Raw genomic sequence first — 27,176 nt, forward strand, 5'->3', positions numbered from 1 at the left:
AGAAAAGGAAGCTAGCTGGAGTTTTTTTTTGGGAGGGGGGGTGAATCAGTCTGAGGTGGTGGTGGGCGTGATTTTTTGGCAGAGGTGGGGGGACGGCGGAGAATTCTCTGGGGCATATGTAGGCGAATCAGGGTTAAAAGAATGGAATAAAAAACAAACAAATGAAATAAAATAATGGAATAAAAGTTATTGAATTAAAGGAGAAAAGTAATTAAGTTGAAAATAAAGAGTAGAGAAATAAGCAAAATTATTCAAGTAAAACTGCTGGCTTTTGCTGATAATGTAGTAAATCCTACAAAATTTAATGTATCGATATGTGATACCGTTATGATACCAATGAATAAGTGAAGTAATGATAGGAGGGGTTATGTTATGAACTATATACAGGGTGACCAAAAAAACAAAAGCTAAATGGAGGCCATCTAGAACATATGCTGTAGAACGGAGAAACAAAGGTCAAAGACCCTAGTGTTTTGATGTTTTGAATATAATAAACTAGTTATGACCATAGTTTCATTTTATTCCGACAAAACACTAAGAAACGAAGCCTAATTAGAGTTGGGGCCCGTTTTATTTGGTCACCCTGTATTAAGGAGCTAAAACATAAGAGTACTTTTTTTCTTTTTTTTTTACAAAGGAGTCATCACTCGAGGATAAGGGTTAATAAGTATACAGTAGTCAATGGGACAATGTAATAATTGTTAGTGGAAATTTGGTAAATTGGAATACTTAAGGAATACGGCTCATCAAGAACTTGTTTACGTTGGACTTGAAGACAACCATATTGTAGTCAGCTGAAAAACAGGTAAATGAAAGACAGTTCCACAGGCGGGCAGTTCTAAGAAAAAAAAGCTCTGTTCATGGAATCTACGTTTAGGTTTAGGCACAGATCAAGAGTGTGTGTGTGTGGGGGGGATTATTGATAGTGTTTTCAACTAGCCGAGTGTTTCTCGTGCAAGTTTGGCGAGGGGGGAGTACTTATATATCTTTAGTAATGATAATAATATTATTAAAGGATGATTAGTATTACCAGAATGTGGATATAAAAAGTAGTTTTAAGGTAATTTTCGAAGGAATATTTGAATGGATTATTATCTTATTTTTGGGGCTGATGTTATAGCTCTTATTAGAGTCCATCCAATTAATGTATTTATATCAAGAAAGAGATTCTGAATAGGAATTCAAATAGGAGCACAGATTAATGAATCCTGTGATATCGAGTCTTACAAAATATTTTTAGGAGGTGATATTATATAAGACAATCCCAGCCCAAAAGAGAATAGCTCAATAGACTTGATAGAGCAAATGAAAAAAAAAACAAACATTTTTCTGAATGAAATTTAAATAAAAAAAAACTATAAATCCCATTTGCTCTATCAAGTATATTGAGCTATTCTCTATTTGGCTGAGATATTCTTATATAAAAATATCACCTGCTAAAAATATTTTGTAAAACTCGATACCACAGGATTCATTAATCTGTGTTCCTATTCGCTTCAGAATTCATTTCTTTATATAAATACATTGTAATGATAATTAACAGATGTCTTCAATTGAGTAAGGAGCGCAAAGTAGAAAGTCATGTTACAGGCTGATTCATGTCATGCTCTAAAATGTTTTCTTGATCTTCATATGCCTTTATTTCTAATCTCAAGAACAGAGCATGTGTAATGATGTACTTTTAACTCTATACATAGTACGAGATGCCTTAGATAAGTTTCCAGACTTTTTTTTGTACAGGCATTTAAAATTGTTGTAGACTCTTGAAAATTCAGACGACAAATATTAAAAAATTGGCTAAAAACATTAATATCTTCACCTTCAACTGGGCACTTTTTAACAGGGGGGGGTCGCTTTTTTTGCCGATATTTTTTAAAGTCATCCTCTCCTTTTGATTGTCTAGCCTTAATTTAAACCTATGTCACTTCCGGTTTGGTGGTGGTCGTAACAGCAAAGACGTCAAGATTTTTTTTCGTTCTTTTCCTCCTTTGTGGTACGTGTTCGAGTCTGCCTTCCTACTACCACTTTTTTTTTTTTGTGCTCAACATACACATCCAAACACTCGGGCAACGCCGAGCTGAAATGCTAGTATGTTATAATTTTAGAAATGATTAACTTAAAATAAAAAAAATGTGAGTTAAAGAATATATATATATATATATATATATATATATATATATATATATATATTATATAATGTGTGTGTGTGGTTATATATATACATGTATGTATATATATATATATATATATATATATATATATATATATATATATATATATATATATATATATATATATATTTGGGTATGCGGGTAACCTACTACCTCGGGGAGATGAACGCCTCTGCCTTGCATAGTTTCAGGTCACCCTTGGGCAAGGTGTAGTACCTGTTAGCCTCCCTCTCAAGTTCTGGAGGGTTACTATATTGTGAGAACTAGGGATATATAAATACATATGCATGTTTGCTTGCTTATATGTATGTGTGTGTGTATGTCCACTTGCCGGAGAGGTAAAACTCCGTGATAATAAAACATGCACACTATGTCACTGCTCAGTCATCTCACTATTTCAGTTTGTCACTGTGCAACTAGTGGTAGGGTGCGAGAGGGTAAAATATGTGTAGCACAAGCATGTTGTGTCGCGATCTTTATGTGCAGATATCTTTCGAAAAAAAAAAAGAAAAAAGTCCTATGGCGATAGGTGAGTGGCGACGTGTACAGGCTTAGCGGGCTGGAAGTGCATAGTTGCAAATCTGCACATAGGCTGCCAGTGATGTATCTAACATCGTCGACTAAATCGCTTACAGGGTGAGCAGCCTTTTCTAGGGATACACTACTCACCCATGCATTTGGGAAGGGTCTAGAAAAGGTGACCTAAAAATTGTCTACCCTTTTATTAGCTGGTCAGCTTCCTGCGGTCGGCGGCTGCTCTATATTTGCAGGAGAAACAAGAAAAAGTTGAAGAAAAATAATACACAAGGAAAATCCAAATTTTATCAGGAGAGGAATAACCTAACTGTTGCTACGTGGAATGTGAGAACTTTGCTAGATGTCCTGGATAATGAAATACCTGAGCGTAGGACAGCTATTGTTGCAAGAGAGCTCGCTAGGTACAGCATAGACATTGCGGCATTGTATGAAACATGATTGAGTGCTGAAGATCAATTGGTGGAAGTGGGCTCGGGATACACCTTTTTTTGGAAAGGAAAACCATCGGGGCTGAGACGAGAGGGTGGAATTGGCTTTGCAGTGCGTTCTGATTTGGTGAAGAGGATTGAACAGCTAATATGTGTAAGTGACAGAATTATGATAATGGGCTTCCCTCTTGCACAGAGTAGGTATATGGCGATTTTATCTGTGTATGTCCCTACCATGCGTCATGATGAAGACACCATCACAGCGTTTTACCGAGATCTCAGTTGTACCATTTCCTCTATTCCTTTATTTGAGAAGATCTTACTCATGGGTGATCTAAATGCAAGGTTTGGCAAGGATCATCACACCTGGGACTCACTCGGCCGGTTTGGTGTAGTTAGGGTCAACAGTAATGGTCTGCATTTTCTCCATCTATGCCCTCAGTTTGACCTTGCTATCTGTAACACTTTCTCCAGCCACAAAGAGGTCCATAGGTTTACCTGGACCCATCCTCATTCAAAACAAGGTCACTTGATCGATTACATTATTTCTAGGAAGGCAGATTTGCGGGACGTATGTAGTGTGCGTGTTATGCATGGAGCTGAATGCGGCACAGATCACTTTTTGGTACGCGGAAAGTTGAAGGTCTGTATAAAGAGGAAGTGTAGGTTGGGTGATGTTGGGATTCCCAGGCGGGTTGATGTGTCCAGATTGGTTGATCCAAGTGTACGTGAAAAGCTTTGATCCGTAGTTAATTCTGCTGATTTTGATGGGTCATGGGCGCATTTTAAAAATACAGTCTATAAAATAAGTGTAGATGTTCTTGGCTTCCGAAAATCTAAACATCAAGATTGGTTTGATGATAATGATTCTGAAATTACTTAATTCTTAAGTGCTAAAAATGAGTTGCACCATAAGATGTTGTCTGCTGCCTCTCATGAAGGTCGAGAGTCCCTCCGACAATCATTTAGAGTAAACAAGGGTATTTTCCAAAAGCGACTCCACCAAACAAAGAATCAGTGGTGGGCTAAACTCGCCAACCAAATCCAGATGGCTTTTGATTGTAAAGACCTCAAACGCATGTACCATTTGCTTAAAAAAGCTTTTAGTCTTCAAACACTATCTACATCTCCCCTACTCTCAAGTGATGGAATTGCCCTTATAAAGGATCCTAACAAGATTCTCCTTCGTTGGACCGAGCATTATTCTGATCTCTTTGACAACCGCTCTAATGTTGATGAGGACATCATCAATGAATTTTTATCACAACAGAAGCTTATCTATGAAATGTCCGTGTTCCCATCTGAGAATGAAATTAGAGATGCAATCAAAGAAGTGAACGTTGGGAGAGCTTCAGGGCTTGATGGTATTCCTGTGGAAGTCCTCTCACATGGGGGTGATAAACTTGTTCATGAAATTCTTCATCTTATCACTGATGTCTGGAGGGGTGTTCCCGTCCATCAGGATTGGGTTGATGCAATTCTTATATCACTGTACAAGGAAAAGGGGCCCAGGACCGACTGTGGAAGTTATCGTGGGATAAGTTTGTTGAAAGCAGTTGGCAAAGTATTTTCCAGAGTTCTACTCAATAGATTGTTAAAGTATATATGTCCATCCGTCATTCCAGAAAGCCAAAGTGGCTTTCGTCTAGGCAGAGGAACCACGGATATGATCTTCTCTGCTCGGCAGTTGCAGGAGAAATGTACTGAACACCGTGTTCCGCTTTATCAGGTTTTTGTTGATTTGACTAAGGCTTTTGATACGGTGAACAGAAGTGCCCTATGGATAATTTTGGGGAGGTTGGGATGCCCACCTCAATTTCTACGATTACTCAGGGAGCTCCACACTAATATGAAGGCTTGACTGAACTTCAACGGATGCCTGTCGGAACCCATATCGGTTGACAATGGTGTGAAGCAGGGTGATATCCTAGCACCTACACTTTTTTCAATTTATTTTGCAACTATGTTATCGTATGCCTTTAGGGAATGTTCTCTAGGTGTTTGTTTGCGTTTCAGAACCACAGGTATGGTCTTTGATCTTCGTCGTTTTCATGCTTCTACAAGGACCTTTCAGCACCTGGTTCGTGAATTGCTTTATGCGGATGACGCCGATCTCGTAGCCCATGGTGAGAGGGACATGCAGGGTATCATGGATCTGTTTTCGGGGGCCTGTGCGTCTTTTGGGCTTACTATTAGTCTTAAGAAGACTAAGGTTATGTTCACACCTCCATCCTGTAGTTTGTATGTGGAACCAAATATTTTTGTCAACAACCAGAGACTTGCCGTGGTTGACACATTTGTGTATTTGGGTAGTACTCTCGACAGAGATGGAACCCTGGATGCTGAGGTCAACTATAGGATACAGCATGCCACTAAGGCTTTTGGTGGCTTAGAGAAGCGAGTATGGTCTGACAGGGGTATAACTATTCATACAAAGATCAGTGTCTATAAATCTTGTATTTTACCATCCCTGCTTTACGCTTCTGAGGCCTGGACAACTTATGGTAGACACATAAAAGTCATGGAGAGAGTGCACCAGAAATTCCTGAGACACATTCTGGGCATCAGGTGGAGCACTTTTATATCTGATGTGGATGTTCTCATGCGGGCTGATGCACTTTGTATCGAGAAGTTGATTATACACAACCAGATGAGGTGGGCTGGACATCTGACAAGGATGGACGACGATAGATTGCCAAAGCACCTGTTCTATGGTGAAATTACACAAGGAAAGCGTCCACAACATAAACCGAGGAAACGCTTTAAGGATAACATCAAAGATAATCTTAAAGCTCTTGGTATTGTTCAGTTGGGAAAGTGCTTCCAATGATCGTAAAAAGTGGCACTCCTTAGTCTATCATGGCTGTGATAGTTTTGAGAAGAAAAAATATGAGCATGCAAAAATGAAGCGTAATATCCGGAAGAAAAATCTGTCAGATATATCAGGTCTGTCGGAGGATTTCATGCAGAACCACACCTGTGATTTATGTGGTAAAATGACTTTATCCGGAGCTGGCCTGGCTAGCCACAAGCGTTCACATGGAGATCAATCTTTCTTTGATGGGGTAAACTTTGCAGGGCACAGATGTTCTGTTTGCTCTGTGGTCTGTAAATCGAGTGGAGGCCTAAAGCGTCATATGAGCGTCCACAGTAGAGCAGCACCAGTTGGCATCCCTCAATCTCAGTTTAAGTGTGACCTTTGCAACAGACTGTGTAAAAACAGGGCTGGTCTGAAGAGCCACCTTCGTTCGCACAGAAAATAGGAATTGATGCATTCTTGATCACATCTCCACGTGTATATATGTGTGTGTGTATAAGTGTATATATGTGTACATAATTATAATATAAATATATATATATATATATATATTTTCAAAAATACATGAAAATAATTGAGTAACAACAATAAAGCAAGGGAAAGATGGTCTTCTTCTATCAAGAAGTGACAATCACCATGTATATATATGTATATATATATATATATATATAATGTGTGCGTGTATGTATACAATTTAAACAAGTTCAAATGTATTTATAGAATGAATTTAGATCAATATTTTTAGAATACAAGATAGAGCGTAATAAATGTACATTGGATAAACATTTAAAATGGTCTACACAATTAAATTCATGGTTTGGCGCTACAATGTACCTCGTCAGGACCACAAATTTAAAATGAAAAAAAATAATTAAAAGAAAATGTTATCAGAGGACAAGTTTTCAGACTGCACTTTTATAATCAGCAGCAGTCGGTATCTGGCATGCCAACTTGATTTAAAGAGAGGACGTGTCAAAAAAACATGTCACTTTTTTTCATCTTAAACTGAACAAGCCAAATTTAAAACCCCCACACGTAATCCTTTACACCAAGTGACTATTAATCCTTTGGAAGTTATTTCATGTTGAAATAATATCTGTAGATGTTTATTTTAGTTATGTGAATAACTAATAGTAAAATAAAGCTGAAATTGAGACGAACCTCCCAACATGGGAGCAACAGTCCTGAGTGTGTGTGTATGTGTGGAAAGAGAGAGAGAGTTGCAAAAAGAACAACACATAGTAGTGGTTGATGGGCAGCAATCAGAGGCCCACAGTATTAATGCTGGAGTCCCCCCGGGGTCCATCCTGGGCCCAACTCTCTTCCTGATCTACATCAATGATCTCCCAAAACACATACTTAAATCATTCGTTGACATCTATGCTGATGACACGACCATCTATGGCAACACATCAAAGGCCGTAAATGACAAAGCTCTCTCTGATTCCCTCTCCTCTGATCTTGAGTCCGTGGTTCAGTGGGGGAAGAGACGACTGGTTACTTTTAATGCATCTAAAACCAAGCTCCTATCTTTACATCATTAACGCTCTGTTCCTCATCTAGCATCAATTGAAATGGATGGCTCTCGTCTTGGGAGGATTCATGTTTTGACAAGCTCCTGGGTTTGACCTTTACTCCTGTTCTGAAATGGAACACATATATCAAGTCTGTTGCCCGAGCTGCTGGGAAAATGGTGGGATCCTTCTGCTGCTCCAGAAGATATCTCACTACTGATGCAATTCTTAATCTGTATAAAAGCCAAGTACATCCAAAGATGGAGTACTACTGTCACATCTGGGCTGGAGCTTCTAAAAACAGCCTATCCTGCCTTGACAAAGTACAAAATAGACTTTGTGGCTTAGTGGGGAATGCCCTTTTCTCTTCCCTGCACCCTCTCTCCCACAGAAGAGACATTGTGAGCCTGTCTCTGTTTTATTGTTATTTCCATGGCAGGTGCCCGTCCGAGCTCCAATCTCTGGTTCCCCCTCGCCAATCTTTCACAATAAACACCCGTCTGGCTAAAACCAGTCAGTAATTTCCCCCACTCTTTATCTGTGCCTAAATCAAAACGTAGATTCCATGAACAAAGCTTCTTTCTGAGAAGTGCACACCTGTGGAATTCTCAGCCGTCTGCCTGTTTCCCACCTGACTACAACTTGGATGTCTTCAAGTCCAACATAAACAAATTCCTGATTAATCGCCCCCTTAAGTAAGACATTTTATCAAATCTCCAATACCAACTATTACTATGATATTATCCCATTGATTACTGTACACTCAATAATCCTTATCCCCGAGTGGCTTCCGGGCCTTGATAAGTGGTGATCCCCCATGTATAAAAACAAAAAAAACAACTTTAATCAGTTTTGAACTCTAAAGGCAAAGATTGATTATTCGTATTATTTTTATTCTTTGGACAATTTTTCTAATCTTGAGTGTCATTTTCACAAGATTTCAGTCAATCTTCAGGTATATCTTATCAAACTCAAAAATCTTTCTGTTGAACTCGGGAATCTGCACGGAATGTTCAAATTGAACCTTGTATTTAATCCACGGGGGTTGGATGTTGTAGTCCAGTTAGCCATGACTGAGTAGAATTCCTAAGTAATTTTCAATTGTATTTTTAGTTTGCTCACACTAATCTATATAAATAAAACATGTATGTGAAGCTATTTAACTGATAAACCTTTAAACTACTGGTCACATAACACTGAAATTAACAGGAAAAAGTAATCATAAACTAAGGATGAGTTATAACAAGTAAAATGTTAATTGTATATTATTAATTGAATACAAGATGCTATTTCTACCAAGTTCATATGATTTCCACTTGTAATAGTACAAAACTGAAGACAATAGATCAAATTCCATAGTATGTGAGCCTAACCATTACACCGATATGACACCCAATCTTTACAATAGTTTTACAATTTAAAGGTGATTTTTTTAAATGACAGAAACAAAGATATTATATTTCAGAAAAAATTGTATTGTTTTTAAGTCAATTATTCTCATTTTAATTGTTATGTCTTTGCTGATCTAACCCCAAATCTTCTTCAGGCGCATCTTTTCAGATGCAAGAACTTATTAATAAAACTCTGGAATCTTTATGTTGCACTCTGAAAGCGGGATGGAATTTTGAATTGTACCACATGGGTAGATTTTTCTCACTCAACGAGCCATAACTTGGTGGTAATTTTAGGTTATTCTTAGGTTTAGTTTGCTATTTCATACGAGTTCCAGATTATCATCGTTGTCATATTCAGTTCAATATTGATTTTACATGCTTACATAACTTTTAGAAATTATCTTCTAAACTAACCTGGCTCTGGTTAGATCTTTATCAGAAGTCTATCCTTAACACTTTCTCTTGCGTTTTCCTTGGTATTCATCTGTCAAGTGAACCTGCTACCTCAACTCTTTTACATCTAATAACCCAAGAACTCTCATCCATTCATTCAAAATCTCTTTATCTTGTCCAGATTTAATCTTGAGAGTTTGACATAAAAATTCTTCAGGTTGACTTTTACATTCCGAAATTTGAAAAGATGCACTTGAACTTTGGAGGTTACATTGGTTACACTGTTGTGAATTTATCCCCCCCCCCGCCCCATGACGAGATGTGACAAAAAGATTGGAAAGTGGGATTTGAAAAGATAGTACCTTAAAGGAAGAGCACTCTGGCCTGCAAAGAAATGCCTGGGCAACCTTATCAACATTCCCTAGTAGGAGCACCTCAGCAATAATCTATCTCCTTCTAAAAAGGGAGAAGGCAGCTGCATACGACCAGATATATCAGTCAAGAAACAAGGCATCTCAACAAGGGTCTATAGTTGGTTGGTTTTGGGGCTAAAGAATGCTCCCCTTCAGTTGACATCTGGAAGTCATCTCTGTTGTGAACAACACAACGAAGAGGAGAATAGCAAACGATACAAATACACAAAGTACAAGAAAAAGTCAACAGAAATAATCACTTTTGAACATTTTATTTTTATAATAATGTAACCAATTCAACTGCTTTCTATAAATGTGGAGAATCTTGTTGCAGTTTTACAATTATTTGCCAAAAACTTTTAAAGAGACAGAAAAAAATATTCTTCCAAAAAAAAAAAAAATCATTACCATTAATTTAAATTATTTCCAAATGTTTCAACATTGAATAAAAAAAAAAGTAAAAAACAGAAATAATTTAAATTATTCATGCAAAATTCAAAAAGAACATTTGAAATATCAACTTGCATTTCGAAAAGCTTTTGAGCAATCAAATAATTTGTAAGTAATTATTTTTTTTCATTTAAAATAGCAAAATAATATTAAAGATTAGCATGTTTTCCCCTCATGTTAGAAAATGTTGTTGCAATAAATGCAACCTCACCATTTATGGCTGAGATCTTAAGTCAGAAAAACAAAAATAAAGGGATTAGTATACCACCATTTTTAAAATAAAATTTCCCACGTCTTCCAATAAATCTTTATTTGAAAAATAAATTCTTTAAAAAAAAATAAGGGAAATGAATATTCTCTCTTTTTCCAAAATTCGTTTTGGCTGGGTCACGATCCAGATTGTTTGACATTTTTAATGAATTTATTAAATTATTCATTTCCTGGCAATGTCATAATTCTTTAAAAACCAATCGCATGATTCTTTGATACCTGAAAAATAAAAAATAAAAGATGAAAAACAATTTGATAGGCAACTAAAAATACTTCATATATGTCGACAACATAAACGATAAAGATTTGGTTGTTTTGTTTTACAGCATATCAACCCTTTTCAGATTATTTTATGCTAAAGAAAGTTTGGTAAAAGTTTTTATGATTCAAGTTCTTTATATCTTCAAATATTTATTCGTGCTGTTTTAGCTTGGTTCTTTTGTAGGGAAAAATTGTTTTTTGCTTTACAGAACATGATTGAGTTTTATAAATGAAAAAATGAAAAACTATAACAATGTTTGATAAGGAAGCAGATATCTTCATTCAGTCTGATCTAGTAGTACCAAAGAGATTATTCTGGTGATTATACTAACATTAAAAAAAAAAGGTTTAAGAAAATGTGATTGCAAATTGTTGGAATGGCCTGTTGGGGTACAAACACCACCAATGATTTGTTGCACCTTGACTTCATAAAACTGTGTTAGATGTTTAATTGTTCTTGCATAGCTTAAAAAATATGAGGTGCCTTACACAGTTTCAAGACTTTTTTCGTTTGGGCACTTTTATTGATAGTACACACATGAAACTCTAGTCCTCTTCGAAGTAATCTCCTCTGGCTGCAATGCACTTGCTGTAATATTCCAACAACTTCAGGAAAGCCCCATGGAAGTCCTCTTGTGTGAGTGTGTCAATGACCTTTGTTATAGTCTCTTTCATCTCCTCAATTGTCTCATAACGACAGTCTCTAATGGTTTTCCTTGAGTATAGAGAATAACTACAAGCTACAGGGAGCAAGGTCAGGACTATAGCGAGGGTGAGGAACTGCCTTGGTCAAATAGTCTGTGACAAGGATAGAGTTGTGGACTGCGCAAATCTTCCACATCTTCAGGTCCTCACGAATAATTGTGTACAGTTCCCGCACTGACATCAAACGGTGCATTTATTGTCTCTATAGACACACGACGGTCCTTATCAATGAAATTCTTTATTTGGCCAATCAACTCATGTTCTGACATCCTTACTCCTCCCACATATCTCATCATCTATCACAAAAGTGGTCTGAAGCATTCCATACGTTTCTGTGGCATTTTTCCAAGTTGAAGACAGAATTTTATTGCATATCGTTCTTCTAAAGTGTCCTCACCTCCAGATTGCATTTTTAGAAATTCACCAGCTGTGACAATCAGGCTTTAGCAGAGTGTATTCCAATCCCTGCTATAGCTGTTCATTTGAACCTGAAATCATAAATATTCGTCAGTCATTTCATAAGATGTATAGAAATGACATACTGAATTTAAAAAAAAAATTTTTTTATTACATTTTCACCCCAAACAAGGCACGTTGCCACTTTGATGTAGGGGGCTACTATCAGGGACATAAGCTGCAGGGGTACTATGTGGGGAGTTGGGCAGCAAGATGTTGGTTCATGTTACATTTGAACTTCTGCATGTCAGTACAGTTGGGGAAGCAGGAACCCGGAAGGGAATTCCAAAGTCTAGCGGTTTTGGGGAAGAGACTACTAAAGTAGAAAGCTCTCTTACATCTAGGGATTTCAACTGTGAAGAATTTTCCAGAGTCTACAACAATTTTAAATGTCTGTACCCCAAAAAAGTCTGGAAACTTATTGGAACCACCTTGTAAATCTTTTTTTTGTATCCTTTCAGCCGTAGGTTTGTCTCTTTTTTTCTTGAGATTCTCATGGATGGCTCTGCTCTTAAGGAGGAATCGACTCTGAAATTTCTTTGTCTTTCTTCAAATTTTTCTTGGTGTTCATATATTAGATTCACTGCTCTTTCTGCTTCATGTAAAGTCGGTTCTCATTCTAAACACTTTCTCACACCTGAGGCTATCGACTATCTCTACAGATCTACTATAAGATCATATATGAAGTGTTGTTTTCATATTTCGCCTGGTGAAGCTCTGTCCCATTTAATGGTTTTGATAAGGTGCAAAAACAAGTAATCTGATTTCTTCTTCTTTACAACCTTTTTCTCAATTATTTATACATGATTTATACATGAAAATTTATTGAAATAAAATACGAGAAAGGATTTAATACTAAAAACTTGAAAGAATTCTATTTAAAAAATAATTACATAATTAAATCCACATTAATAGTTAAATAAAGTATTAATTACTTTGAAACACTTTGAAATTTGTAAGGAACTAGACTACTCGTGACCCGTTGGGTCAGTATGTTATATTAGCTATGGAATTAATGTATGAGCGTGACACTTGTGACATAAAGAAAATAGTTTTTTGTGACATAACAGAAACATTTCTATGAAAGTATATTAAAATGAAAAAAGAATATAGATAGATTTCTATGAGTCATTCTGTTTATAATTGTTTATTTAAAAAAAAACAAAAAAACTTACAGCTATTGAATTATAAGTGCTTTGTCATACTTATATGTAAATGTGCACTGAACAGATAGCATAATACTTAAGGTTAAATTCAAATTTTGATATATCGTTTAATTTAAACACAGAAAAAACAAAACAAAAAAACAATTGGGACACTGAAAACATATGCAGTAAAATAATACCTTGTAAAATTCTCTGATGGGTTGTCAACGGGTTAAAGTAGATTTAAAGAAAATTGCGTTAAAATAACTTAAACATAATACGGAAATGAACGATGTAAAAAATAATGCAGAAAGTACTAACAATTGTTTATTTGGATAATTTAAAAGCGAAAAAAACAAAAAACAATTGGGACTCTGAAAACGTACACAGTAAAACAATATGTGGTCAAAGTTGATTTATTTGTAAGAAAATTGCGACAGTATAGTTGTAATACAAAATAGTTGCAAAACATCCCCACCCTTCCCATGTTAAATAATAATTTCTAAATAATAACGTTAATATTTTAGTGCGCAGGTCAAATTCTGCAAAAGTAGCAATTTGTGTTTATTTGTTTACGCTGTTATGGGTTTATGTTTATGTACGCATGCACAACTGGAAGTCGTAAACCGGATGTGGGGTTACAACACTCGTTACAAGGTCATTTGAGTTTTATAATTGTATAGATTAGAAAGCATTTAAATTGTTGACTAGAAAACTATTTCTAACTTCAAATCGTTATGTATTAAAAGATTAAAAGTTGTAAAAACTATTTACATCCAATAATTTTATAAATAGGGATTAAAAAAAATTAAGTTTGGTTTAATTAATAATTTATTAACAAAATGATAACATGATTGAATTCAACTTTCACAATGCTATTCAAAAAAATTATTGGTTTAAAAAAAAAAAAAAATGATATACACGTACACTGACAACAAAAATGGTCGTAACATTTTATGAATATAGAAACAGAATACAAAATCCATCTTACCTTCTTCAATTGGTGTGAATTTAAAATCTGGCAGGTATTTTCGCAATTTTGCATTGCTGGCAGTTTTCTTGAATTGCCCATCTGATTTGCTTGTATCATACTAAAAATGTGTCAAGGGTTTCCATGCAGAGGAGATAAATATAAAAATATTAATGCATTTTTGTAATACATTGCTAAAAAAAAACAAGTGAAGCATAAAAAAAAAAATGACTAAGTTCAGCATTGTCTCTCCACCCGCTCAATTTAGCTCCAAAAGTTCCCAGGGGTCAACTGGAGTTTTCCCTGGAAAATCCATTGTTACTTTTTTAATCATATTTGTGCAAATTCTTTAAAAATTCCAAGACGTAATTATCAAAAAAAAGTGCGGACAGACGAACGGACAAGGGTGAATTTACAGGTCCACCCTCCTTTTGTTGAGGGACCAACATTTGTATCAATTTGAACATATTTTTAAAATTGTATAAATCTTGCTGTTGTATTTATAATGTGTGAGGGTAGAAAATGTATGTATAATTTTGCTTGGCATAATTTTGTGTATGTGAATGTATATGTTCATCTGTCATTTTCTCTGTACCTTAGTGACAAATGCTTGCTAAATTTGGCCATGGTTTCAATACCAAATTAACAATTTCAATTTATAAGCAATATCATCTAATATTGTCTGTTGTGAAGATAAAGAGAAATGGAGGAGGTGCATGGCAGTTGATGACAACGAAGGAATGTGATCACACGTGCCTTGTCTCTTGTCTCTTACCTTTTCTGTGTGTCCTTCACTTGTTTATATTGACTGAATTTCTTTATCCTTTTGTTCAGTGTTTGAGGTCAAAGTCTCAGTCAAATTTTTTGACATTATTTGAAAACCTGGTATTTTCCAGTGTTGTCTGACTCCAAAGTTTGGTACCGCCTGGCAATAATCCAACATTGCCATTTGGTTTTAGATTTAAACTAAACATGTTCAACATGACAGACTAAAGAATTGGTTCTGTAATAATAAATACAACACTGCATGAATTAAAATATATTAAGCATATTTTATGATCAAAAAGGTCGGACACCCTCCTGATAGTGTGTGTGTGTGTGTGTGTGTATATATATATATATATATATATATATATATATATTTATTTTTTTCGTTCTCCCCTAAAATCAGAAAAATAAATCTGATTAAAACCTTAGTGCATCAGGCTTTGTTGATCTGCTCTACTAGTAAAATAGATGTGGAACTCCAAAGCATAACTGAGATCCTTTTATCCAATGGTTATCCTCTACACACAAGTGAAAAATGTGTAAGAGATAAAATCCTGGCATTTAAGTGGAACTTTTGTGGGTCCTCAAAAATGTCCCATATATGTGAAGCTCCTATAGATTGGTGCCAAAAACTCAAAGTTTTCACATACAATTTCTTTCACATTGCTATTTTTCAACTAAGGTTTGAACAGTGTTTGGGATAAGAAATGCTTTCTGCTCCTTTCGAAAGGATGGTATCCCCACCACTCAATACTATATTGTAATTTATCATTTTAACAGTCACTGCAAGGCTGTACAGCCTTATAAGTGAACATTTATTGCAGTGCCAGATCTGCAGTGGAGGATACATGGAAGAAACTTTCTCTATCTTACACAGAGCACACTGAAAAAAATCACTTAAAAATTCTTGAAGCAGTGTCTACCAATCTGCACCAACTATCTCTGTGTAAACAGAAAGAACATACCCATAATTTGGAACTCATTGATGTTTAATGAAATTGTTTCTTTTTCTCTTTTACACAAACTAATTGTTTTTTTTCCTACTCTCGCTGGTAATTTATGATCTTTTGACCATGGTTGCCAACGTTCATTTTGAAAATTATTGGCCAAAAGACGTAATATGTTTTTTTTTACCCCACCACTTATTTATTCCTTTTTGTCTAATGTATATTTTTTAAACATTGAATTAAAACTAAGGAGAAAAATTTTAGAAGTGCATTTTAGTTTCCTTTTGTTGTCAAATTTTTCTTCGTTCATAATATATGGTTAAACTATATAAACAAAATCTCAACAATTGACAATAATGGCACTGCACCCAGTGTTATTCAAATGTTTTATATATTTTTAAATAAATATTAATTTTTTATATTTACAAAGACTAGTGTTCCATGCTTATGCAATCATCAGTGTAGAAAATGATAGTCAGGAGATTCGAACCTATTCAGTAAACAGCTACAAACTTATTCAAAGTCTAACATCAGCAGTCCACAGACAGAAAAGATTTGTTTGTTTTTTTCAGAATCTTCTGTAAGTGGGCTGCAGATGTCAGACCTTGAATAAAATCATAACTGAAATATATATGGACATATGTAGCCAAAATGTTTGTATCAATAAAAATGTACACTAATATATATATATATATATATATATATATATATATATATATATATATATACTAGCATTTCAGCCCGGCGTTGCCTGGGTGTTTGGAGGTGTATGTTGAGAAAAAAAAAAAAAAAGTGGTAGTAGGAAGGCAGGCTCGAACTCGTACCGTGAAGGAGGAAAAGAACGTGAAATAAACATAATGTCTTTGCTGTTACAACCATTGCCAAACCAGAAGTGACGTAAGTTTAAATTAAGGCTAGGCAATCGAAAAGAGGGGATGACTTTCGAAAATATTGGCAAAAAAAGCGACCCCTCTCAGTAGAAAAGTGCCCAGTTGAGGGTGAAGAAATTAATGTTTTTAGCCAATTCTTCGGTATTTGTCATCTGAGGGATCGAGCTTCCAAACAATACTGATCTTATGAAAATCCGTCACCTCTGTCGAAAGTTTTAGGCAGACATGCAAACATACATACATACATACATACATTTATATATTGGTAGCTGAAATTTTCGACCCAAACCAATTAAAAAGCTTGCTCTATCTCTGAATACCCTTTATGTAAAATTTCAAATGTTTAGACCAGAAATTGTCTGAGTAATTTGGTAGAGACTGCAGAGGTCAATTTTTTTAAAACTTTGACCCCTATTATCACCCCATAACATATGTTTTGGGCTCAAATCAAGTTATTAAGTTAGATCCATGTCTAAGGAACCTATATCTAAAATGTCAAGTGTTTAGACCCAAAATTGTTGGAGGAGTTTGGTAGAGTTTTCAAAGGTCAAATCGTTGAACTTTGACCCCTTAACACCCAAATCTCTAGCCGAAAACAGATTGCAAAGATTTTCCCAAATCTCAATACCCTGTATATCAAATTTCGAGTCTGTAGACTTAAAATTGACAGAGTTATTGCACATGGAAATGTACACAGACAGACAGACACTTTCACAGATATATAGTTTTTTTTTTTTTTAGCTAACAAGATACAAACTATATATATATATATATATATATATAGTTTGTATCTTGTAATATAAATGTATAATGCACTTATGTTACTAACATCTCAGGCAAAGCTAATTACTGAAGATGGTGTTGCTCAAAAAGAGAGAAAAAAAAATGTATTAATGAAAGGATACAATGACTTTGCCTTTGAAGTCCATGGATTTTACAACTAACTCGGCAACATCTTTGATGGAAACTTCATCCTCTTCTCCAACTATGAAATGAAACATAAAACAAAGTTCATTACTTTTTATTAAGAAAAATTTCAAAGTTAATATGTAAAATTATGAAATATTTAGTTTTCCGAAAAAAAAAAACAACAACAAAAAACACACACATACAAATACAACAATGCTTTATTAAAATGAAGATAGTTCTTATTCTGATTTAGTTGTATTGATAGTAGGGGTTACAAGTAGCCAATGATAAGATGCGTTTCCCAACCTTGGGACCAATGCAGGTGTGAAAAGAGGGCAGTACAGAAAGCAACTTTTTCAGTTTCAACTAAATCATCAAAATTAAAAGACACCTAGTGTGTGTGTGCATGTAAAGGGGAAGGAGAAAGGAAGTCATTCTTTGAATCAAATATCATTTAACTACCCCCTCCCCCCTTCATGAATTTGAAGTCTTAGTCTTCACATCAAAATTAACATTTTCAGAAGGAAAGGAAGAAGATGGAAAAGGAAGGCAAGCAAAAATAAAAAGAGAAGAGAATAACAAAGAGGACGATAAAGTGCGAGAGAGGAAGAAGAACAAAGAAATAAAATCCAGTTCAATAGTGTTGAAAACAGGATGTAAACCTTCAGAAATAGTATTTTCTTGTGAGAAACAAAAGGAGATTTCAACAAAAAAGCAAAAATCTTACATCCATAGGACACTAAAAATTTAGTGAATCTCTCGATGGAGGCTTCCTTTCTAGGGCTATTGCCCTTGACATATCAAAGACCTTTGATAGGGTATGGCATAAAAGTCTACTTCACAAAATCTCCAGCTATGGTATAGCTGGAAATGTCTTTTCAATTATTAAATTATTTCTCTCTGATAGGTTCATAATGTAGTGGTTGATGGGCAGAAATCAGAAGCTCACAGTATTAATGCTGGTGACCCTCAGGCCCAACTCTCTTCCTGATCTACATCAATGATCTTTCAAATCACATTCTAAGATCATTTGTGGACATTTATGCTGATGACACTACCATCTACGGCAACACTTCAAAGGCCGTAAACGACCAAGTTCTCTCTGATTCTCTCTCGTCTGATCTTGAGCATGTGGTGCAATGGGGAAAGAGGTGGCTGGTTAATTTTAATGCATCTAAAATCAAGCTTCTATCTTTCCAACATCAACGCTCGGATCCCCGTCTGGCATCAATCAAAATGAATGGCTCTCATCTTGGGGAGGTTCCATGTTTTGACAAACTTCTAGGTCTGACCTTTACTCCTGATCTGAAATGGAACACGTACATCCAATCCGTTGCCAGGGCTGCTGGGAAAATGATGGGATCATCCTACCGCTCCAGAAGATATCTCACTGCTGATGCAATTCTCTACTTATATAACAGCCAAGTACATCCAAGGATGGAGTACTGTTGGCACATCTGGGCAGGAGCTACCAGAGGCAGTTTATCCTGCCTTGACAGAGTGCAAAATAGACTTCGTAGCCTTTCTCACAGAAGAGATGTTGTGAGCCTACCTCTGCTTTATCTTATTTTCATGGCAAGTGCTCGTCTGAGCTCCAATCAATGCCCCCCCCTTCGCCAAACTTACACGAGAAACACTCATCTAGCTGGAAACACTATTAATAATTTCCCTCACTCTTTTTTTGTGCTTAACCCTAAATGTAGATTCCATGAACAAAGCTTCATTTTTTAGAACTCCATGCCTGTGGAACTCTGTTCCATTTTCCTGCTTTCCAACTGACTACAACAAGGTAATCTTCAAGTCCAATGTGAACAAATTCTTGATGAGCCATCCCCTTAAGTAATCCAATTTACCAAATTTCCATTACTAAATATGACTACAACATGTTCCCCTTAACCACTGTACACACATTAACCCTTATCCTCGACTGGCCCCCAGTCCTTGATAAGTGGTGACTCCTTTGTAAAAAAACAAGACAAACGTGGAAATCTGTTTTATTTTTAAATTCAGAAATACCTTTCAGAATAGGTGTGCACATAATATTATTAGAATTATACTTGGTATATCTTAAAGACAGTCTCAGATCTGATGAGCTTAGAGGAAGATTAAACCTGCAGAATATAGATAGTTTGGATGGTATGGCTATGTTGAAAGAGTGGATGAAAGTTTCTGAGTTAGTAGATGTCGAACACATAAGGTGGCAAGGTCTGCCAACAGTGGAAGTCCAAGGAAAACATGGGAGGAAGTGATAAAAAGTAAATAGCGAGAAATAAGGAATATTAAAAAAGATAATAAAAAGAGGGCTGAATAAAGACCTTGCCAAAGATAGGTCATCTTCATAGTCAATTTCTAAAAGTCATCCAACACATGCCAGTATGGAATATGATGATGAAGTGGTATATGTGCTCAATACCCTAGATAGAACAGGTTCCTGCAGATATAGAGTATCCTAAATTCAAAAGTACTCATTACCCAGGATAGAGCAGGTATATATGCCTGATTAAGCCAAGTAAGACAAGAAACTGTTTATAAAATATAATGTTGAGGTGGAGAGGGAGAAGACAAAGAAAAACTTGACATTGTTGCTTGTGAATACATTAAAACAGGTGCATTTTAAAATGGTGTTAATGAGAAAGACAAGAAATTTCGCATTCTCTGGAGAACACATTAAAACAAATGTGTTGCATTATAGTGTGGGGTGGTGAGGGGGAAGACAAGAATTGTGGTGTTGCTTGGGAGCAGCAACTTTTAAAGCGGAAACTTCGGGAGAAATTCTTACATCATTATCATTATATATTATTTTTAAGAGATTAAAACAAGAGTGTGGAATGAGCAGGAGGAAGAGAGAGCGATGAGGATAGATGAGAAAAAGAACTATTTTGGTTTTATGTTCCTGGGAAACAATGGTTAACCATGATAGTTGAAATAGGAGAAATTCAAAAGATGAAGAGTTTGAATGTAAAGCAAGATAAACACCATTTATGAAATTCCGGAGTTAACTCTCCAAAGCCGTTTACATTTCAACCCTTTATCACGTAATCATTTTTCACACATTTTGATATTTTACCTATTTGTGGCCGGTCTCCCGTGCTCAGGTCAAGGAACTGACCTCTGACTTCTTTCGGAAACTGTGGCTCGTGATGTCTAGTTGTCCGGGAGACCTCCACATTGAATTCTAAATGCCTCTGTGTAGAATTCTGCTGAAAGCAAAAAGCGAAGCTTGCATACCCAGAAAGTAGACAGACGGATCAGGGTTCTATCTACTAAAAATTAATCTCACAAAAGTTAGTTCTTTTTACATATATATACAACGTTCATTTCTTAACACATTTTAAATTCACAAATCTCTCTCTTCGTCACTGGATGGTTGGTCAAGATGGCAGACAGACGGAAAGTGAAGGGAGCGTTTTGGGGTGCTGGTTTCTTCTCGAGATTTTGGTGCAAATCTGTCTGTTTTCGAGCGGGTATTGGCTTTTATAGTAAGGTCACAGGTTGGGGTGGACAGTCCACCCAACCAATCAGTGATACATTTCTTGGGGATTTCCCAGGTACATTGCATGTGTGCACTTCAATATTACCAGAGTTTTGCAATCTGAGACCAAAATGAAATCATCTTCACACAACCTCAGGGTCAATACCCATCATTCAGAAAGTCCCTGTCTAAAAACAGGTGTCCTCGAGGCCAAGATAGGTCTAGTTCCATTTCCACATTGTATGACATTTCCGGCCTCTTCATTCTCGAACAACAAAACACATGTCTGGTTTTTAACAATAAAAAAAAAATATATATCTATTTTATTTCTGACACCTACTGTTGTCCGGGATTCAATTAGACAATCTTAACATATTTACCTGATCTTCCTCAAGTTCCAGGGGAGTCTCAACCTCCCCAATAGGGAGCAATTCGCTCTCTCAAGATGCTCACGTCACATATTTACTTTGCTTTTGAAAATTGGTTTTGCTGCATTTTTTTGTTTTTGGTGATAAGTGCCATACTGAATTTAATAATAAATCAATGATATACAGTACAATCATGTTGACATACCAGTTCTCGATCACTAGTTAAGCAACGTTGAGCCTGGCTAGTACCAAATAGGTGACCATTTGGGAAGGTTAGGCGCTGTATGTACCTTCTGGGAAGGTTGGGCATGGGGCCAGCACCATCACCTTGAAAAAAAGTATTCCTCATTACAAAAGCATCTACAAAGGTGTGGATGGCCTATGCCATTCCAGGGGCTCAAGGCTATGGATGGATGGAATAAATCAATGATGGATTTAAACATAATGTAAACACAGCCATACTGTTGTACCAAATCAAAAGTATAAGGTTTCAAGCTTTTTTTTAGAATGAATTCAGTGTAAACAGATGATTTTTTTTAACATGTAATTTTGTTTAAACGTGCATGTAGTTATTATTATTACACACGCTTTCGACACGGATGCATTGTTACATATCAATGCCAACAATATTAATAATGATGAAAAGTAATATGAATCTTATTAAGACATCAATTATCTCAAAAATAAATATTTGAATTTAAATTACTTCTCTATTATTCATTTTAAAATATTCTCAGAGGTATCATCAGAATTTCCTGAACAGAACGGCCATTTTCATAAAAAATATGTGCTGTGTAAAGCTAGATTAAACCAGCAGTATAAACTAAAATATTGTGAGAACAATTGACATTTTTTTTTTTAATTTTCCAGTTAATAACATTTATATAACATTTAAATGTGGATGTAGTAGCATTTCTACATTTCATTTCTGATTATTTTTCTCCAATTTTCTCATCAGTTTGTTCAAGTTGTGGATGAGGCATTCGCCCACTAATTAAAATATTCCAACCGAGAGATCTTCTTTTAGATTTTGACCGTTCCTTTAAACACAATTGTTTGAATCGCTCTTGCACTTGGTTCACTGGGTATATGTGCCAGGTAGTTTTTGAAATTCTTTTTCATGAATCCAGTTTCTCCTATAATTACTGGAACAATAGAGATCTTCCTAAGATTCCAGTTTCTTTTTTCATGTCATACAGAAGACCTTGGTATTTTGTTATCTTTTCCTCTCATTTTTAACACAGCATCATTAACTAAGGTTGTTTTCTTCTCTTTCCCAATAATATCTGTGCATATGTGAACACACTGTATTTTGACGATTTTTTCTTTTTATGTTAATACTTTGTATTAATTTAAATAGAAACACAGTTTATACAGATATAATGGATGTATCGGATTTTGCAAAAAAAATTATTTTGTTGACCTATATATTGATACGATAGTGTGTGTATTATTTTGTGTGTCTCATTTACATCTTTTTTTCTTTCGATTGACTGTCGTTTAATTGTTATGCCTTTCCATTTTTTTTAATAAATAACTTACAAAGAATTCTTAATAAGTTTTGGTTTCGATTATAGCTGATGACACTCAAGTCATCTAGTTTTTTTATAAATAAGTTTTCCAAGAATTTTTCATAAGTTTTGGCTTCAGTTACAATTATTAATGAAAAAACTCAAGTTATATAATATTTTTATTGTTCACAAGTTTTGGTTTCGGTTTTGATTCAAGCTGATGCACCAAAGTCATATGAACATATCATTTTTTTATTTTTGAAATCACAACTTTATAATCTATAAGTATTGATAGAAAATTGATGCTATAACAATATATATTGAAATCTGCATAAATTAAAATATCATATTTATATGTATTTTATGACCAGGCTACACCAGGCGTCCCTGCTAGCTTAGCTAAATACTGTTTCAGTTTTAACAAAAGAGTTACAATAATATCAGACCATCTTCATTTGCGCTGAACATCCACAAAATGCCAACATAAATATATTACCTATGAAAGAATCGCCGTGGAATTTCCACAGGTCCTGCTAGTTTATGATTTTGCCAAAAAAATTACTTTCAATACTTTTACGGTAAAATTCAATATTTTTAATTTTGGATTTTTTTATAATCAAATTCTGATATATTAATGTTCAGAAAAGAAAAAAGTGAATTTTATCCAACAATATTTGTGGTATAACAGAACGTTGTTTTCTCAGTTTAAAGAAATTCGATTTATTGTGTTTTGCACAAAACTCTTCAAACATTAACACAACTTTAATATAAACACAACAACAAAAAAAAAAACGAAATTCTGTTGAGTGATCATTATTGATGTGAATGATCTAAAATCAGTTTAGAAATGATGACTACAGGTTATGGAAGGATTGGTTGGTTGGTTGTTTTTCTTTTACGGCATATCAACCCTTTTCGGGTTATTTAATGTCGAATCCAAAGATTTTGAAGAAATTTTTTTTTAATAGAATATATTTGTTGTTTTCAAATCAGTTTCTATTTAACCCATAGTTGGGACCCTAACAGGTACTACCACTCTGGGTCAGAGTGGACCTGGGAGCAATGGCAATTAAAGGGTGGCTCCACACTCCCTAAAGCCCGCAAGCTGGGGCCTCACCACCGGATATAGTTTAAGGTCATATCCAGGACCAGTTATGGAAGGAAGAAAAACATAAGCAAATGTTTACTCACCAGATAAAATAATAGGATCGATTTCTTCATAATTTCTCATCACCCATATAAACAAACGAGCCAAATCATGTGAATAGATGAATTGTCGAAGGGGAGCACCAGTTCCCCAAATCACAAGCGGTTCGTTATTTTCTGAAACATTTCATTTTAGTAATATATATCAGTTGAGCGGACACAATTTTCTTTGTTCTGTGACTAAACAAAAATAAAAACAATGTAAAACAATGTATCTACTTACTTTCCTTCCCACAAGTGCAAATTGCATCTTCATGCAAATGAGTATTCTTGATAGGACAAAAAGAAAACTTACAAACACTTTTAAACAACAACAGAAATTACTCAAGTTCAGAAAGATATTTCCTCTCCTGATTGAGAAGAGAACAAATACTATATTTTAATCATAACTCATATCACCTTGTGATGGAGCAAAAATAATTACAATCCGTAACTATAATAAAAATGTAAGCTATTATTGTAGAAGACAATGGACAACCAAGAAAAATATTTTTTTAAAAGTTCTAACAGAATCTAGTCTTAAACATTGTATGTAGGTAGTTTCTATATATATATATATATATATATATATATAATATAAAGCTGAATGTCTGTGTGTGTATGTGTGTGTGTGTCTGGTCACGAATAGGCTCCTATATGGTTGACTATTTTTAAAAAACTGATTACATATAATGATAGAAGATGTATCGAGACAAAGGAATGGGTATGTTTGATCTGGCAGAACAGTGGTTCATTAAAATTGTGGGGGTCTGCGTTCGCGCCTGGTCCACAAAGTATGGAAATAAAAAAATTTAAAAATTAAAAAAAAAACGTTTACAAGTGTTTTTGATATAGATGTACATAAGAATACTTTGATAAGTTTGTTTTAACTTAAATAGGGATGGTATAATAAAATTGTGCGGTCTGCGTTCGCGCCTGGCCTCTATAGAATGGAAATAGGCACAAACTTTAATAAAGACTTTTCATATCTATCTGCGTAAGTATACTTTGATAATTATGTTTCAGTTTGAAGAAATATGGTATAATAAAATTATGGGGTGTTCGTTCGCACCTGACCTCCATAGAATGGAAATATGTCACAAATTTTAACAAGGTTTTTTAATATATATCCACAGAATATTGTGATAAGTGCTTCAGTTTGATCAGGTATGGTATAATAAATTATGGGGTTTATCTATTTTATTTTTACTTTCATCATATTTTGCTTTGGTTTTGATACCCCCAAATTCGAAGCTATCTCTTTACAACCCTTCCTTTTCATAACCTATCATACTTTCATAAATCAGAGTCCATTTTCTGTAGGCTGTTTTTGAACCCAGTCAACGACGGGCACTTTTGCTAGTATATATATATATATATATATATATATATATATATATACACACACCATTACATGTACATGTGACCATGGTGTCCTTAACACAATTTATTAATTTCATTCAAAATCTCATAAACTGTGGCATCCTATCTTACATAACTAAAAATAATAAACCTGTTTACTTGTTTGTTTAATGGGATCGTTAACCAACATATCAACCTTCTTTAGGTCATTTAATGGTGAGAAAATTTTTTATTTATTTCATTTTTAGTTATTTTAATTATTATGTTTTTTTATTGCCTGCCTTCAGGAAGATTTTTCTTTTTTATAGACACATTTGTTCCCGTGTCTTGAATTATATATACATTAGTTTGAAAAAATCTATTTAATAATTTTTTTAAAAAAAAGTTTTGTCGCTCTTAGAATAATAAAAAAAAATATATATATATATATTTAAATAAGATCAGTCACCTTCCTAAGGAAGAAAATAACCTCATAATACTATAAAACAGTATACACATTCTCAAACCAATAAAAGTAAACACGCGCGCGCACACACACACACAAACACCCTACCCCACCCTAAAGGAAAAGAAAAAAACATTAGCAGAAAGAGTGACTACAGTCAGGTCAGCAGCCTGGACAAGCCCAATAAAAGAGTAATAAAAATTGAACATGCCAATGAATAATAAACACTTACAAGCCTCCACCCCTTGGAAACACTTCAAATGAACTACGAAAATCACCATTTTTACATCTCCAACACATTTGAAAATAATTTCTGACGAGGACGCTTCACAGAACGTCTGAAACACGCGTAAAAACGATTTCAATGACTTAAAAACATTATTACAATGATCCAAACATAATTCTCAATGAAAAACCAAGACACGGAACAATATAATAATGTTAAAAAATAGACATTGTTGGTGACTACTCCCTTATTTAAATATACATCTTTCTTTCGTTGGAATTTCTTAACCCATTTTATTTAGATATATATATATATATATATATATATATATATATATATATATGATCCAAGCAGATGTTCTCAAAAATGTCCTTCAGATTGTAAGTTTTTGGTATTGCTTTCTAGTGGTAGCGAGGACTCTACATTCCAAAAATATGTTTGACATACAAGTTTTCTGATAAGACAGACATTGTGTTGGTTATTCTTGTTTAAGTATAAAAGGACTGCATGGGATTTGTATGGCCAATATGCATTCTAGATATAACTACTTGTTCCTTTCTTGATTTTCTAGGAGTTGATTTTCTATTTTCCCAGAATAGATATGATTTCATATAGTTTCTTGCTTGTGTTATTATTCCAGTGTTGTTACCATTTTCCATAAAATAATTGGTTTTATGTTAAAAGTTGATATATGAGATGCTAATAGTATCAGGATTCAAAACCTGCTTACTTCCACATTATTATTGCTAGTATAGTTGACAGACAAAATATACGATACTGACCTAAAGGAAAAAGCAATGCCCAAGAGAATGATTTCATGATAATAAAACATACTACAGTACCACCCAAAGGAGGGGGTAATGCCTGAGAAAAATAGTCTAATGACAAGAGGACATATACTATAACTCCTCCCTCCAAAATACATGGTAATACCTGGAAGAATAATATTATGAAAACAGAACAGATATTACCCCCCCCCCCCGATCTGAAATGATGATTATAAGATAGTACATGAATCTTAAATAGTATAATAAAATGAATTGAGCTTTAATGGAGAATGGTAAAGTTTCAGTTTTAGACAAACAGATTCCAAATCTCTATTATAAATAAAATTGTTTAATCTTTAGACGGATACCAAATCGTCATTAGTTATAGATAAGATAGTTTC

General features: G+C 34.7%; 1 protein-coding gene across 1 annotated transcript in view; it reads right to left on the reverse strand.

Annotated features, from left to right (window-relative positions):
• Window positions 1-9,924: 9,924 nt before the first annotated feature.
• Window positions 9,925-27,176, reverse strand: part of LOC145287967 (GDP-L-fucose synthase-like) — a 62,427-nt gene continuing 45,175 nt past the window's right edge. The window contains exons 7-10 of the mRNA XM_080135941.1: window positions 23,982-24,113; window positions 17,436-17,515; window positions 13,947-14,046; window positions 9,925-10,607 (exon numbers count right to left, since the gene is read on the reverse strand). Coding sequence (XP_079992067.1) covers window positions 10,552-10,607; window positions 13,947-14,046; window positions 17,436-17,515; window positions 23,982-24,113 — 368 coding nt within the window. The 3' untranslated portion in view covers window positions 9,925-10,551. The remainder of the gene's footprint in view (window positions 10,608-13,946; window positions 14,047-17,435; window positions 17,516-23,981; window positions 24,114-27,176) is intronic.

The sequence above is a fragment of the Euprymna scolopes genome, chromosome 11 (genome assembly GCF_053919585.1).
Source record: "Euprymna scolopes isolate OS-2025 chromosome 11, ASM5391958v1, whole genome shotgun sequence".
In the NCBI taxonomy this organism is placed as follows: Eukaryota; Metazoa; Mollusca; class Cephalopoda; order Sepiida; family Sepiolidae; genus Euprymna; species Euprymna scolopes.